Source organism: Aptenodytes forsteri, unplaced genomic scaffold, assembly GCF_000699145.1.
Source record: "Aptenodytes forsteri isolate BGI_AS27 unplaced genomic scaffold, ASM69914v1 Scaffold145, whole genome shotgun sequence".
NCBI lineage: Eukaryota > Metazoa > Chordata > Aves > Sphenisciformes > Spheniscidae > Aptenodytes > Aptenodytes forsteri.
In genome coordinates, this window is record NW_008795122.1 from 4145400 (window position 1) to 4159871 (window position 14472).

At 41.8% G+C, this 14472-nt stretch overlaps 1 protein-coding gene across 1 annotated transcript in view; it reads right to left on the reverse strand.

Moving 5' to 3' along the window:
- Positions 1 to 1699: 1699 nt before the first annotated feature.
- CDADC1 (cytidine and dCMP deaminase domain containing 1) overlaps positions 1700 to 14472 on the reverse strand; it is a 16438-nt gene continuing 3665 nt past the window's right edge. Inside the window, exons 2-8 of the mRNA XM_009277149.1 lie at positions 12761 to 12938; positions 11330 to 11908; positions 9197 to 9246; positions 7938 to 8107; positions 7214 to 7403; positions 6484 to 6544; positions 1700 to 4985 (exon numbers count right to left, since the gene is read on the reverse strand). Of these exons, the coding sequence (XP_009275424.1) occupies positions 4912 to 4985; positions 6484 to 6544; positions 7214 to 7403; positions 7938 to 8107; positions 9197 to 9246; positions 11330 to 11908; positions 12761 to 12938 (1302 nt within the window). The 3' untranslated portion in view covers positions 1700 to 4911. The remainder of the gene's footprint in view (positions 4986 to 6483; positions 6545 to 7213; positions 7404 to 7937; positions 8108 to 9196; positions 9247 to 11329; positions 11909 to 12760; positions 12939 to 14472) is intronic.

The following is a 14472-nucleotide window of genomic DNA, read 5'->3' on the forward strand; positions in this document are numbered from 1 at the left end:
CCGCGGCCGGCTCACCGCTGCCGCGAAGGCGCGGGAGCTCTTTTTTGCAGCAGCCGAGGCAAAATAGCCCCAGTTTAGAGCTAGGGAACCAAACTTGAGGAGCCTTCTCCGGCTCGGGCTCGTTAAGCCCGCCACAGAATCAGCACAGCAGCTCTTTGCCTCTTCTCTCCCTGCACCGAAGACTTTGCCGTGCCGCCCTTCGCCTTCCCACCCAGGGGCTGCAGGATTAGCGTATGACTGCGACCAGCAGCGCACATCACGGAGGCACATCAGTACCCTTGAGTTTCAAGGGAGTGTTTTGGCACGTCATGAAGGTGACGACCCCTATCTTGGCCCTACATTATCAGGAGGAGGTGGGTTCTAGTGGAAGACGTCTTGTGCTACCAGCCCCTTTCTCCTTCAAAGAGGGAACAAAACTGCAAAACACTGAGCACCGTATTCTGCCCGATATCTGAAAATGCTTAAGGGTAGATGTTGCCTGTGTATATGTATGCAGGATACAAAACTGTCACGTTAGCAGATAGCTATGCAGGTCTGGGAAAACAGAAGGATCCCAAAGAAGGTCAGCAAGTGTTTGACAACAATCCTCTGCTATTACCTTTCTGTGCAGAATGGAGTTCAGCTCTGCATATGTGGCACTGTGACCATCTTCATTAATGATACAGCAATCCAGACCTATTAGAAATCGGCATGCGCCATCTGCCGCCTTTGCCTTTCTAGTCTCCAAGCAACGTCGCTTACTGGATCTAACAAATTAAAGCCAAAGCCTGGTTTGCAGGCAGAATGGCTGAAACAAAAAAATCTATTTAGAGGACTGCAAAGCTTTTCAGAGTAGTACTCGCATTAAACGTGGCTCTGGGAAGCCTGTCCCATTGCCAGCCTGGCTGACCACGTCCCGCTGACTGCTCACTGTGTGTCTACAACGACATTTCAGTTCAAGAGCACTTCTGAAATGCATCTCCCATCTGTCCCCGCTACTGTGTGTGGCTCTGTCACACGAGCCAGTCTTCGAGTGCATTGAGTGGATTCCTTTCAGATGAAGTTAAACAGGAAAACGAACTGCAGGAATAGCCCTAATGCACTCCGCTGGCTAACAGGCCTGTCCACGTGCCCGGGCTAGAGCTAGGCGGATGTAAAACCCCTGATGGGTCAGGCCTTCAGCATCACCTGCTTCACGCTACAGACTCGCTCCCCTTCAGCCACACTGCTGACCAGCATAGCCCCCATCAGTACAGCGATCCCCCTCTGCGGTGACTGTGAATCAAGACGCCTGGGTATGCCCATACCGGCAATCCAGGGCAGCAAGGCAGGAGGTGCAGCAGGGACCAATTTTACTGCCGGATGGTCAAAGCTTTGCCCACTTTTACCTTTTCCAACCAAGAAATAGGCTGTGGAGGTGGCAGCTCACGCAATGCTCCCTGAGGCAGTTCTTACTCTCCCAAGGAAGGGGGAATTAATGCTCATTAATGCTCACAGGGCCGAGGGAGGGGATCGCAGCCCTTCCCCCAGGCTGGCAGGAGGCACAGTCTCATATTGAGACAAATTCTTCAGGCAGAGCAGAGGGAAGCAATGCAGCTCAGCAAACAGCTAGGACTGCAGGAGCAAGGACAGCACTGGGCTGGTAAAGGGTGTGAGCATTTCAAAGCACTCTGTAATGTTTCTAATAACCCAAAGCACTTAAAAATACACTTCAGTACTTACTGTTGGATTCATTTATTAGCAGAAAACATGTTTTGCTGTAAGGCAGACAATTAACAGAGAATTTCTGTAATTCTCAGTCAAAAGGCCAAATTATTACTGATAGTTAATACCTGCAATTAAAATGACTGCTCCAAAATGAATGGAAGAGACCCAAAATGCTTACGGAAATTTCATACAATATATAAAATATATACCTTTTACATTTCTTAATTTTAAATACATTGTTCTTTTTATGTAAGAAACAAACATCTTAGAGTTCATTTGCAAAATAAGCACTGCAGGAGATAGCCAATCTTCTGTGGCTCTCCCTGGTAAGCAGATGACATGCACAGCAACGCCTACAGAGTCCATGGGTTGAGAGAGAAACTCCATTCACATTGTTCCTATTGTCCGGGATGAAGACCCTACTTTGTAATCCCAGCAAGAATTAACAGAAGTAGAGTTACACTGATAATAAAAGCCTACAGAAATTTGTGAGCCTTTGGAGGAATCTGTAGAAATACGGCAAGACATAAAGCCAGACTTCCAAGCCTTCAGCCCTACAAGCAACCCCAAGTTTCATGGAAAGTTTTGTACAAAAATCCTCTTTTTAAAAAAACGATAAAAAGTAAAGGTAAAATCTTAACTCCTCGTGACGTACAGGTTACCAGCAGCATTCACTGCAGCATAGTTACTTAATGTGTGTCATATTTGACTTGTATCCTGATTTACTGCTCCATGTACCCAGGCCACCTATGATGTTTCAGGGACTTTTCAATTTCAGCTGTTCCTATAAAGACAGATTTCTTGACCGATTTTGATACCAGCTGACTGATCAGTATAAAACTTGAAGGGGCCTTAAACCTGCCCCTGTTTTTTTCCCTGCTTCCACCTCAAGTAGAAGAGCATTGCTAATGGATTATGGAAACAAGGTTTCAGTGGGTAGGGTGGACTTTTTACTCTAATCTGGACAGTATTCTTCTGATCTGTAGAAAAAGCCAAGAGTAATTATTCTAACACAAGATGCTTACAAGAAGTGTGTGTGTGTGAAATATGCCAAAGAAAAATATTTGTGATTTAAAAACAGATTATAATCTCGCTTATGAAACACCAGCATTTGACTTTGACCTCATATGGAAGTTACAAGCAATGAAAATATATAATCCTTCATGAGAGGAAAAAACTGTCTTTCTGAGGTTTGTACAGCATCCAGACCAATAACTTAATCCCCAGACCCTGGACTCTGAATCTGACAGGTGAGACATAGAGCTCTTGCAGCTGGATCTGCTGGTCCTATATTCAGGACCCGGCTTCCCCCACACTAGATTACAAAACCTGGTGAAGTGGCAGTTCAGCTATTTCCTCCTGAGCTGCTGTGAAAAAGCACTCTTTTGTGGTGCGATGCAAAAATGGATTTCACCATCCTTCCCTTAGTTGACAAACAATGTCAGATTTTTCTCTTTCATTCACTACCTGGTCCCGGGAAATGAAGCTGTATGCACCCTGCTTAGCAAGACAGCGGTGGTGCAGGAGGTCAAGCCAGCTGCCTGATGAGATTGCTGCTGCTAACTCTGCATGCACTGCACTCAACCAGCAGCCCTAGAATAGCCTTCAGTCTAACCAGGCTCAGAGAAACAGCAGCTCCTCCAGCTCCAGTGAGAGTGAATTCTCATGGTGGTAAGAGGATATTTATGGGAACATTCCCCAGTTCTGAAGTCCAGGTACTCAAGAATGAAGTTATACTATGAGCCGTGGGGAATCACAGCTCCTTGCTGCAGCTCCAAGCATCAAGAACTGTACCTTAAGTTACAGGACCTGTAGCCAAAATGTGTGAGAACAGACTCCATATAATTAATGCCACATTAAGGATGCTTTGCAGACTATCCAATCACAGCTTTGCTATCTAGTTCCAACCTTTTCCAAAGCCTAAAAGAGACAAACAGAACCTACAGCAGCATCTTAAGACACGATTCCCTTTCCAGGACTTTAAGGAGGGCAGCAAAGACAAGATGCATGAAGGAACTGAGAAAATGCCATTTATATGTCCTACCACCAGCAGCAGAAAAAGGTTTAAGGTGTTTGCACTTGAGAGCTGAGCAGAGGAGTGAACAGAAAGTCTTGGAACACCTACTCAAACAGCCAGCTAGAGGTCATACTCAAAGCAACAAACAGATGAGAGTAAGGAGAGCGACTTGTCAAAAGATGCTGGGTACAAGTCTCTGTTCTGGTTACCCATTACCTACCCAGCACCCCCTCAAAACTAGCAACAACATCAGACTGCAGTTTCACTGGCTGTTTTAAAGTCACCCTTGCTCCACGTGTAGTCATCCAAGAGATTGGCACCTGAAAAGATTCGGGCTATTCCACTGGTTCCATCCTATCTAAGAAACAACAGGATGTCTGGCAGTTTATTAGCTTCTGTAGTCCTAGAAGCCTGTTGGTGAAGATTAACAAAACCTAAACACTAGCAATCTTCACATAGTATGTTGGGACCAGTGAGATGCATACAGCCAAATTCTTTTAGGCCTGCATCCAGAAGCTGAGAAAAAGCAAAGCTAGTATTTGTCTACACTAATTCAGATGGGACGCACTTGAGGAAGCACACAGAGCAGCAACGCAAGTACCACAAAACAAAACAGCTCTTGCTGCTATGGTAGTTGGAAGAGGGTATGTATGAGAGCCAAGCTTGATCTCCAAATCACTTACCTAGCAACGACTGCCATCCCAATGGCTTTATCTCCTTTATACGAGCAGACTGAGAAGCAAAAGCCACTTTCAGGAACAGGAATAATTGCTAGTGATTATTTATCTACCATTTCCTAGAAGGTTCCCTTGGCGATTGTACTTGAAGAACTAGGGCTTATTTCTGCATTCTGCTACCTCAGAACTTAGAAATCCATCCCCTTGATCCATACAGCAAGCACAAAAGATACCATTTTATTATTACTCTGATCTACCAGCAATAAACTTTCAGTATTTTTTTTTTAATACGTTAACAACGATTAGCCACCCAGTTACTTTCACAGAAAATACAAGCAGCATTTTTTTCCCCGGGTACTTCTAAATTAAAAAGACCTTCAGGTAATTCTGTAAAACACTTAAGACATCATAAATAAAAACTTATTCTAAAAATCACTTTCCAAACAATAAATAAAACTCTTCCTTATTTGAAAGTGCAAACAGGCTGCATTATAAAAAGTACAGAGCAAGACTGCAGAAGTGCTTAATTATTCAATAGTGACCAAGACACAGTTTCTTGTTTTGGTGCTGCTGGTCATCTAGTGATTTTGTTTTCTGGACCCCATCTAAAGAAAAAAAAATATGTGTGAAACCTCCATAGTAAGCATAGTCTAAATACTCAGCACATACAGGCACACTGGAATAACACTGGGTAGGGGGCTGGGGTGGGGGAACTTTTCTTCTTCTCCATACAGAGGAACATGCAATTATCATACTAAAAGAAACACACTATGGAAAAATAGCAACTTAAAACAGTTCAGTGTTGAAAATGCAAGCATACCATCTCGAAGAAAACATTGTTAGAAAAATGAGCCCTGTTAAAGGTTGTCAAACAAAGTACCCCAGGATGAATCTTTCTCCAGCTGGGTCTAAAAACCATTAGCAGAGAGAGGGACAAACAAGCCCTAATATTTTGCAGTGATTACTAATGCTATAAACACTACTCTGAGCCCTTCCCTCCCCTCTTTCCCCCCGACTCATAAGGAAATAGCTAACAAAGAGACTTCTCCACCAATCTAGCTCACTACATGTTAGGAGTACCCAAGGATGCATCTTTCTCCAGCTGGGTCTAAAAACCATTAGCAGAGAGAGGGACAAACAAGCCCTAATATTTTGCAGTGATTACTAATGCTATAAACACTACTCTGAGCCCTTCCCTCCCCTCTTTCCCCCCGACTCATAAGGAAATAGCTAACAAAGAGACTTCTCCACCAATCTAGCTCACTACATGTTAGGAATTAGCTTGTAGTACGTAGCTATTCATGTGCTACAAAAACCACCTTCAGTCTTTTTTACGCTCCTAGCATGGTGCTCAATGCTGTGAGTAACTGCCAACTCCCTATCTTTACGCTTCGTATCTTCATGCTTGAGGCACGAAGCTTCTTCCACATTATTTTCCCCTCTGGATGAGAAACATTTTAAGGACTGGTAGCTGACAGTAGATGCCAATGGTGGGTCTCTTTTGTAGCACAAAAAGGCTTCAACGTAAGACTCATCTAAACTCTGTTTTCAGATGACGACAGCTCCCTTGCTACAGGGGTGCAGGTCGACAAGGATTTTGTGGCCTTTGTATTATATATGCGTATATATATACACAAAAATAAATGTTGATTGAAAAGCATTGGCATAGATTCTACTTCATAAAAGAAGCACTGAAATGTCCTGCAGAACGTATTTAAATGACTTGGAGGAGTCCAATTGCTCGTAAAAAAGAATGGCACTCTTTATAGAACACAATATAAAAAGTCTTTATAGAGCAAAATTTAAAACATGATAAAGTAGTCTGAAATGACTATGTGCAAAACAGCACATTGTCGACCTTGATAATAGCATTACTAGGTTTTGTAACGTGTGCACCAATGCCAAGCATTTGTTAAAACAAGCTTGTTTTCAACCATTAGTTCATCTATTCAAAAAGCTCAGAGAAGTTTTCATAGCAAACTTTAACTAATCAAAATCAAGATTAATTAAGACTAATCAATCCCAGAGGGATTCAGGTTTGTTTAAAACTCGATCTCACTTATTGACCTCAGTCATGAAATGAATTAATGAAAAAATACTTACTTTCCCTGGCTGTGGGGTCATGGAATTCAAGGGCATTAGTGTGCAATGGATTTAGTTGCCACTGGTAAAAGAAGAAGAAAAAGTTTACTTATTCCAGAAGACAGAAGAAAGAGCAAAGGGAGAAAGAAAAAGTACCCTACAGTCCTTCACTGTAAGGCATGACTAGGGGTGAGGCAGGAAATGAAGGGCTCCCCCTTCATTCCAACACACACTTGCTTTGAGGATAAAAAGCTATTAAGGGATGTGTGGCCATTTACTCCCTTGAGAAGGGGAAACGAGCCTGCTCAAACCGACAGTGCTGCAGTTTGTCATGGTGAGCACCCTGAGTGCAGGTGCACTTGGCCACCTTCAAAACCCACCGCAGCTCTTTCAGGAGCTGCTGGAAGGGCCTACAAAATCACACAGTGATCTCCCACATCAGCTGCCGTGCTGTGACAGGAAGGCTTGGAGAGAACTTCAGGGTGTGAAGAGACCACTTCAAACAACAGCAGTAAGTTAGAGGGAAATCTGCAAGGCAATTAAAGAAGACAGACATGCTTGGCCCCACCATCTAGCATATGGCACTTCTTCCCAGCGTCATGACAGACCAACCTCTCAATTCCACTCACTTGACTAAACAGCGCAAGAAAACACTCCTCTATGCTGGCTGCAGATGACTGCTCACTGCCTACTCCACCCTCCCCTCAATGCTGCCCAGAGTTTTTAGAATATAGTACATTTGGACACTTACTGTAAATTTGCTTACACCCTCAAGTTCACCAAACTTCATATAGGATATGTCTGCTTTCTTTTTTCCAGCATCAACATCTCCTGCATAGATCTGCTTGATACCAGCCCCTTTGATTAAAGGGACACATTCATCACATGGACATTTCGTCACAAATATCATGCTTCTCTCATCTGGCTTTATTTCTCGACACCTACAAGCAGTCAGAAAACAGAATTTCGGAGTTTGTATCTTGATAGTATTAAATGGTGACAAACTTGATACCTCAAAAGAGCAAGCAAAGAAGTGTTGTGTTATCTACTCTCAGAAGCAACTTATTCCTAATCAAGTGCACAAGTACACAACGATATCTGGTTTGGTTTTACTATCTGTGAACAAAACACCCATCCCACCTCTCCACACGTATCATTGTCGGAAGCCTCAACAGTTGCCACACTTCCATATTTCACATTACAGCATGGTCCTAGCAGGAAGCAGAGGCAGTGGCTTGTATCTGAAGGATAGCTGCCATTCATTGGAGTGTATATCCTTTAAAAACCAAATTCACTTAAGAAGTCTGAAGAAACCCCAGGAGCTGACTGTGTCCATGCACATCCAAGTTCCGCATCATAGGCATAAACATGACCGTGACTGCAAACCACACTTCATCCCAGTGACATCATGCATTTGTCATGGAATTGTTTCCGAACCATCTCATTCTTTTCTGTGCTAAAAATAAACCCATTACCTGAATGTCAAGGCGTTCTGCTCCGCATGTATAATGTATCTGAACTTTCTGATTTCCCGATCTTTTTGTTTATCATCCATGTGTGGAAAATCAGCATATTCAGATCCAACAGGAAAGGCATTGTAACCACAGCCTACAAAATACATTGCTCCTGTTCCATCACAGCTTCTCTGCAACAGTAAGCAAAGCATCAAATTTGGAGACATTTAAACTGAGTACTTAGTCAAAGTGTTGTGCAATGTATACTTTCACATTATCAGTTCATAGCAAGTTACTGCAGTTAAAAGAGAACGCAGCTCTTGCTAACTGCTCTATGCCTCTACGGAGCTTTTCCACTAAGCTCCATAGGAGCCATATGGGCAAACTGTAACACCACAGGCAACACACTACACCAGGCTTTAGAGGCTTTCCTTTTAGCAAGTAATACTGATAGCAGGAACAAGAAGTCCGAAGGATTTAGTCCTCGAGCCTTCCTGCAATGTACAAGATTAAAGCCCACTGGACTTAGTCCCTGATGTGCCAGAGACTGTGTTTCACCTGTCTCTCAACAGACCCAGTGACCAAAGGGCTGACCAAGTAGCAATTGGCGATTAAAATCAGAACAAGAAACAAGACAGCAATAAACAGCTGATGACTGAAGCGCTAAAAACAAATGAAGAGTATGTTGCAGCTGCATGAAGAATGAGGCTTCCTGGGATTGGTAACATGCATCATCAGAGACATAAAGAAATAAAAACTTTATGTTTGGATGGGAAAAAGCACAGTAACAATATTTGTAGAAAAATATCACTTTGATCCAAAAAGGAATGTGCTAAAGCCAGTACAGCATTTCAACTGCAACAAAAATCCTCAAGAGATTGTCAGGCTATGATTGCACTGAGACCTCTCCAAAAAAGAGCTGCAGAAAGGGACCATGCAGGGTAGGCACATGCCGCCCAATCAGCAGCTGTGGCTAAACTTTGCAGCCAGGACAGCTGGAATAACTGACAATGACTAGGGAAGCAAGCACACACTGAAAAGCGAGGCAGAGACACTGTGGTAGTTACTAAACTCATTTATACTTCCCCTTCATCTTGACAGCATAACAACGAACCAGTCATTAACTTACTACTAAAGAATGAGAAGTGCAAGCTTTCTAAAACACTGTGCGTGTGTATGAAAAATGCACATGTATAAACTTAACACAAAATAACAAGCTCAAAGCAGATACAAGTGTATGAATTGAGAGTGCAAGAAAAAGTAACTTTTTCAATACTTACTGATTTTTCTTCTGCCCAAATAATAGCTCCAACTCCCGTTTTATGATCCTCTAAAATACATAACGTTTTAGCAGTAAATAACAAATAAAGCACTTCTGAGTTACCTATACGTTAACATATGACATCCTAGAGTAAGGAATAACATTAATTGTTGCTTCGTGGACATGAGAAAAGAAATGCAGAAAGATTAAGAGATTTGAAGTCACATGAGTCTACTGCAAAAGCTGGATGTGCTTTAACTGCAAGGCCAGCCATTCTGTAAGACTTTGCTACGTACATTTGTTCACAAATACTAAGAAGCAACCAATACATATATCAGATAAGAAAATGTGTGCCAAGAATATATGTGGACAGGTTCGCTGATGTGAGATGGCAAACTGATAAAACCTTCTCATTGTTTACTACTTAATTTAATTACTGAATTTCTGCCATTCCTTAAGTTTATGGTTCTGTGGTCTGAATTCCTATCAAAATTAGTTGTATTTTATACCTAATTCAGAGATAAAATGTTACAATCGGATTTTGGGGGGTGTTTCCTATCACCACCACAGGAAAACTGGAACAGAACTTTCATTATGTGACTTGGAAGATTTTTATGGAACTTGGAAATCTTCCCCAGTAGCTATTGATGAGAGTCTTGACCAGTTAAAACAGAGCATATCAAGGAGAAAAAAATGTTTCAGGCTTCCAGTGATTAATATTGTAGAAGACACTGTTTCAATTAACCATTTCCATCATCCTTAGTATCACTACCATATACAATCAGTCAAAGAGGGTCTTTCCTGCCAAAGGTATGTTTTATGAGGGCTGACTTTATTTATATTCTGCATATTTATCAGTCACTGATGTATATTAAGCCAGCATAGAAAACATCCTATCATCTTGCTCCCCTTATATCTACCTATATAATAATGTAAAGCATCTAAATATGTGTGTGTGTGCTGTTACTTATTTTAATTTCATTACAGGACTAAAGTGGAATAAGAGTTTGCTCAAAAAACAGACCTGAGTCCAGGCTGAACAGCACAGATAAAACTGAATTTTGCTCCCCCAAGAATGAGTACTCAAGCTTGGTCATTCTATCTTGCTCTGTACAACAGTAGTCGTACAAAAACCTCACAACTGGTTCCATGAAACTTCTGAATTACATCTGAAAATGCAATCTCCTCTGCAACTTTTGGTAATCAAATTTGCGGAGGATACCCAAAAAAACCTCCACCCAACCAAAAAAGGGAAAGGTTCTAAAATATGAAGATTCACCTTTACAAATATCAAAATCTGAATAAGTCAAAAGGCACATTCACCACCTGACTTGATAGGTTGGTTTTGTGTGTGTGTATTGGGGGGTTAGTTTTGTTTTAAGCTTTAAATATGTACTATTTATTTGTTTATAAGGGTTTTTAAAAAGCAACTATCCTATCTAGATGAAAAAAACATCACTAAGGAGTACCACCAAGTTTTAAGTCTTCATATTCTGTTCTCTGGAAGAACTTACCAGTTTACTGCATTGCTACCCAGACAGAATAAAGTAGCTAACAGAAGTCATCTGTATCAAAAGATAGTCAATCAAAAGATACTACCCTTCCACCCTGAAAGCCTGTACATCAAAACCCCAGCATCTTTGCAGAGAAAACCCCCATCAGATACCTAATCACTTTCACTAATAAGATTGGAACTAGGAAACTTAATATAACTGTACTTAATGCCCTACTGGAAGGATATTCTTTCACTGCTCTTTTCTGAAGAAGTGTACATAATATGCTTAAAATATTGGCACTTATTTGATAACAGAAACATCTTGTGAAACTCTGTAAAAAAGAGCCTCAGAGCAGCTTGAAGAATTTAAATGTCATTGTAGTCTATTTTCAGATAGGTGTTGGACACGTTGTCAGGGCAGGCTTTGCTAGCACTGTATGTGAAATACCTGCCCTGATTTTCTCTTGGAAAGCTCAGTGCTTTTACACACTAGCTATGAACCCCCGTGGAGTTTTTACTACTACTGCTGCTCCTGTTTCACAGATGTAGGAACAGAATTCAGCAGCTTGCTCAAAGAAGTATTTGGAAGTAAAACTGCAATCAGGAACTCGCTCTACTCATGAGACCCGTTCTTCCTCCGCTACTGTAACAACTCACCTGTCCGGTATGCAAGTAATCTGGCTTGTATCATACAGTGCCTTGCAATTTCTTGGGGCAAACCCTGATGGTCTGTTTCATTTGTTCGCCATGATTCACTGTTGTAAAATCCAAAGCATCCAAAGACAGGGACACTGGCAGCCACTGTCGCCAAGACCAAGACCAGATCTTTCATATTTTGCCTCAGGTTGCTGAAGTACGGATTTTCACAGAGGTTCTCCAGTCCTATTGTCATCAATATTTGCTTGTGCATTTCCTCATTTGAAATTAGGAATAAACTTTCATACTCTTTTATTCTCTCTTGTCTACATGCAGTATAAAAGTCAGTATTCGAGTCAGGCTGAGATTTTGCTATTTTTTGAATAAAATCAAACTTGGTGGAAGTTTCTTCAACAAATTGCACCATATAGCACACCAAGGGCTGAAGCAACACACATACACGAGCACGACTGTTTGACTTCAGTCTTTCTACTGCTTTGGCATCTAGCTTTGCATCATCAGTAGTCATGGGATTGGATGCCTCAGTCTGCAAGCTGATTTCAGGATCTGCAGGCCAGTAAGAAATCCTGTTCACCCCAGCTGGAAGAGAAGATAATGCAGCAAAAGGAACCATGCAAGCACAGTGGAACATAAACCTCATTTTCAACACACTATTGCCTAACCCTGTTTTTACTCCTTTAAGGCCATGAGTGCTGTTTCAGTGGCGTCTGGACAACAAAAATGCTAGCATATACAAGTACCAAGAGCTTAGCAGACTTGATAATCAGACTATAGACAAAAATTGGAATTTCCTAAGTTCCAAGATCTTTGGATCTTTGGCAGCCTAATTTTGCATCTTACCTACAACAGATACATTAACACCACACAAAAAAGTTAGCACTAATAGAAGTTGCTGCCAAGATTAAAAACAAATACTTGCAGAAGGGCTGTACCAGCAGATCCCATTTCAGGAAGTGAATAATCTGACTTGTCTTCACCTCACTTGGGGAAAGAAAACCCTAAAGTATTCCATGTGCTTTCTGCATAAAAACCACCCTTCCTCTGGTGCCACTGACAAGTAATGGGAGGGCAAGGAAAAATGTAGCAATCTAGGCCTAGTCATCAGGCTTAGGGCTGCTCTGGCAAAGTGCAACAGATGTATCAGAATCTCAGCAGTGCATCCCAACCAAGAGACAACAACCACAAGAACCACCCATAATAATAGTTGCACAGAGAAATAGGGTCTCAGTAGCAAACCCTAGTTTCTTGATCATCAGCTCCAGGAAATGCACATTCAATACTGTTTTCAGCCTTGTGGAAAATAACAGTGCAGGCTATACAAGTTAGGGATTGGCATTCACAACTGGGACAGTCCAAAGAGAAAACAGGCTTTCCGATACCACCAAGCACAAGCATAACATTTACTCCTACTCTACTACAGTCATTGCTTACCATTTACAATCATTTTTAAACAAGTCGAACATGGTTTTCTGGAAAAATAAAGATCACAGTTTTTAAGTCTTGATCCGTGTTTAATGAGTGCAATCTGGCCAGCATGCAAGTCTGTACTGGAACAATGAAGACCAATAATCTTCATGTTTTTCACCACAACTAGACCACTCTTCTTTACCTAAAGAAAAATGCATTACTGTTATTATTATTTTATTTTTTTTCAACATCAAGTCCATAGAGATGTTACAGCTCTTCCTTAGGTAGCAGTAATCAGCCAGGATCAGAGCATATGGCTTTTCAGTACAAATTGTGATATGAATCATTAAACAATCTCTGTTACGCTTCCCCTAAACAGTATTTTTTTTTCTGGTGATTTCTACATATGCCTGTTAATATCAGAGTGCTGTGCCCCTGTCAAACTTCAAACAGGGACTTGTTGCAAATTCCTGATTTTTCTGGTCATTGCTTTGGCCATAACAAAACCCAGATGAAGCATAGAAAAATCTGTCAATTACAGCTGAAACCCATCTGAATCATCCAGCATCTGGAAATGCTCAAGCATTTAATTTCTGTCTCAAGCTTGACCATCCTGGGAGCCAATAGCTTCTCTAGCTTTATTTCTGTCTCTTAATTTATAGAAATGAATCCTGGTTCTAAAGACTCTTCCATGGAAAAAGTCTGCATACCACAGACAAGAGCTCTTACATCTGGATTCCCATGTATTGTGAGGAAACTGGATACAGGCTAGTTTGATGAAGCTGGTGAAACAGATCTCATTATGCAATCCAGCTGCTACCAGAACACAGTTGCCTTAGATCTGTAAATTATTCAATTTCTTTGCGGTTACAGATATGAGGCTGTACTAAAGCCCAACATATAACCCAAGTGCCATTCCTAACTGAATTACTAAATTTGAAACTGCTTTTGAAGTCTGTATGGTGCTGCTCATCTATCCCGCTTTCAGCTCTAGTCTGGGACATACCAAGCTCTGAAAATTAGGCCTAATTGTCACTCAAATTATTTTCCTATCTTTTCTTGTCCTGGCTGATACATGTGCTATGGATCTTAGCACATGGGTATGCTCTGCACAAAGCAGTAATCATTTTAAAGAGCACAATAAGAACTCTGAACACAAAAGGAAACACCCTGTTCCAGGACGCTCTGAAAATGCCACTCTACTTTGAAGTGTAACTGGCAGCTATTTAGAAGACCCACTCTCAAGGACGGTTTCTTTTCATTGTCACTAAGGTAGTTATCTGCAAGTTCTTGATCAGCAAACATTTCAGGTAGTTCTGTGCACCTCCGCTACATTTTCTTCAAGAAGGAAGTCTTAAAGGTGCAGGAGCAGGCTGTCCCCATATGCCGTAAGAAGAACGGGCGGGGAAGACGACCGGCCTGCAATGGATGGCTATAGACTCTTCAGAAGGGACAGGCGAGGAAGGAGAGGCGGTGGGGTGGCCCTGTATGTTAGGGAGTGTTTCGATTGTATAGAGCTCAATGATTGTGATGATGATACGGTCGAGTGTTTATGGGTAAGGATGAGGGGGAAGGCCAACGAGGCAGATATCCTGCTGGGAGTCTGTTATAGACCACCCAACCAGGATGAAGAGGCGGATGAAGCGTTCTACAAGCGGCTGGCAGAAGTCTCTCAATCGCTAGCCCTTGTTCTCGTGGGGGACTTTAACTTCCCGGATGTCTGCTGGCAATACAAC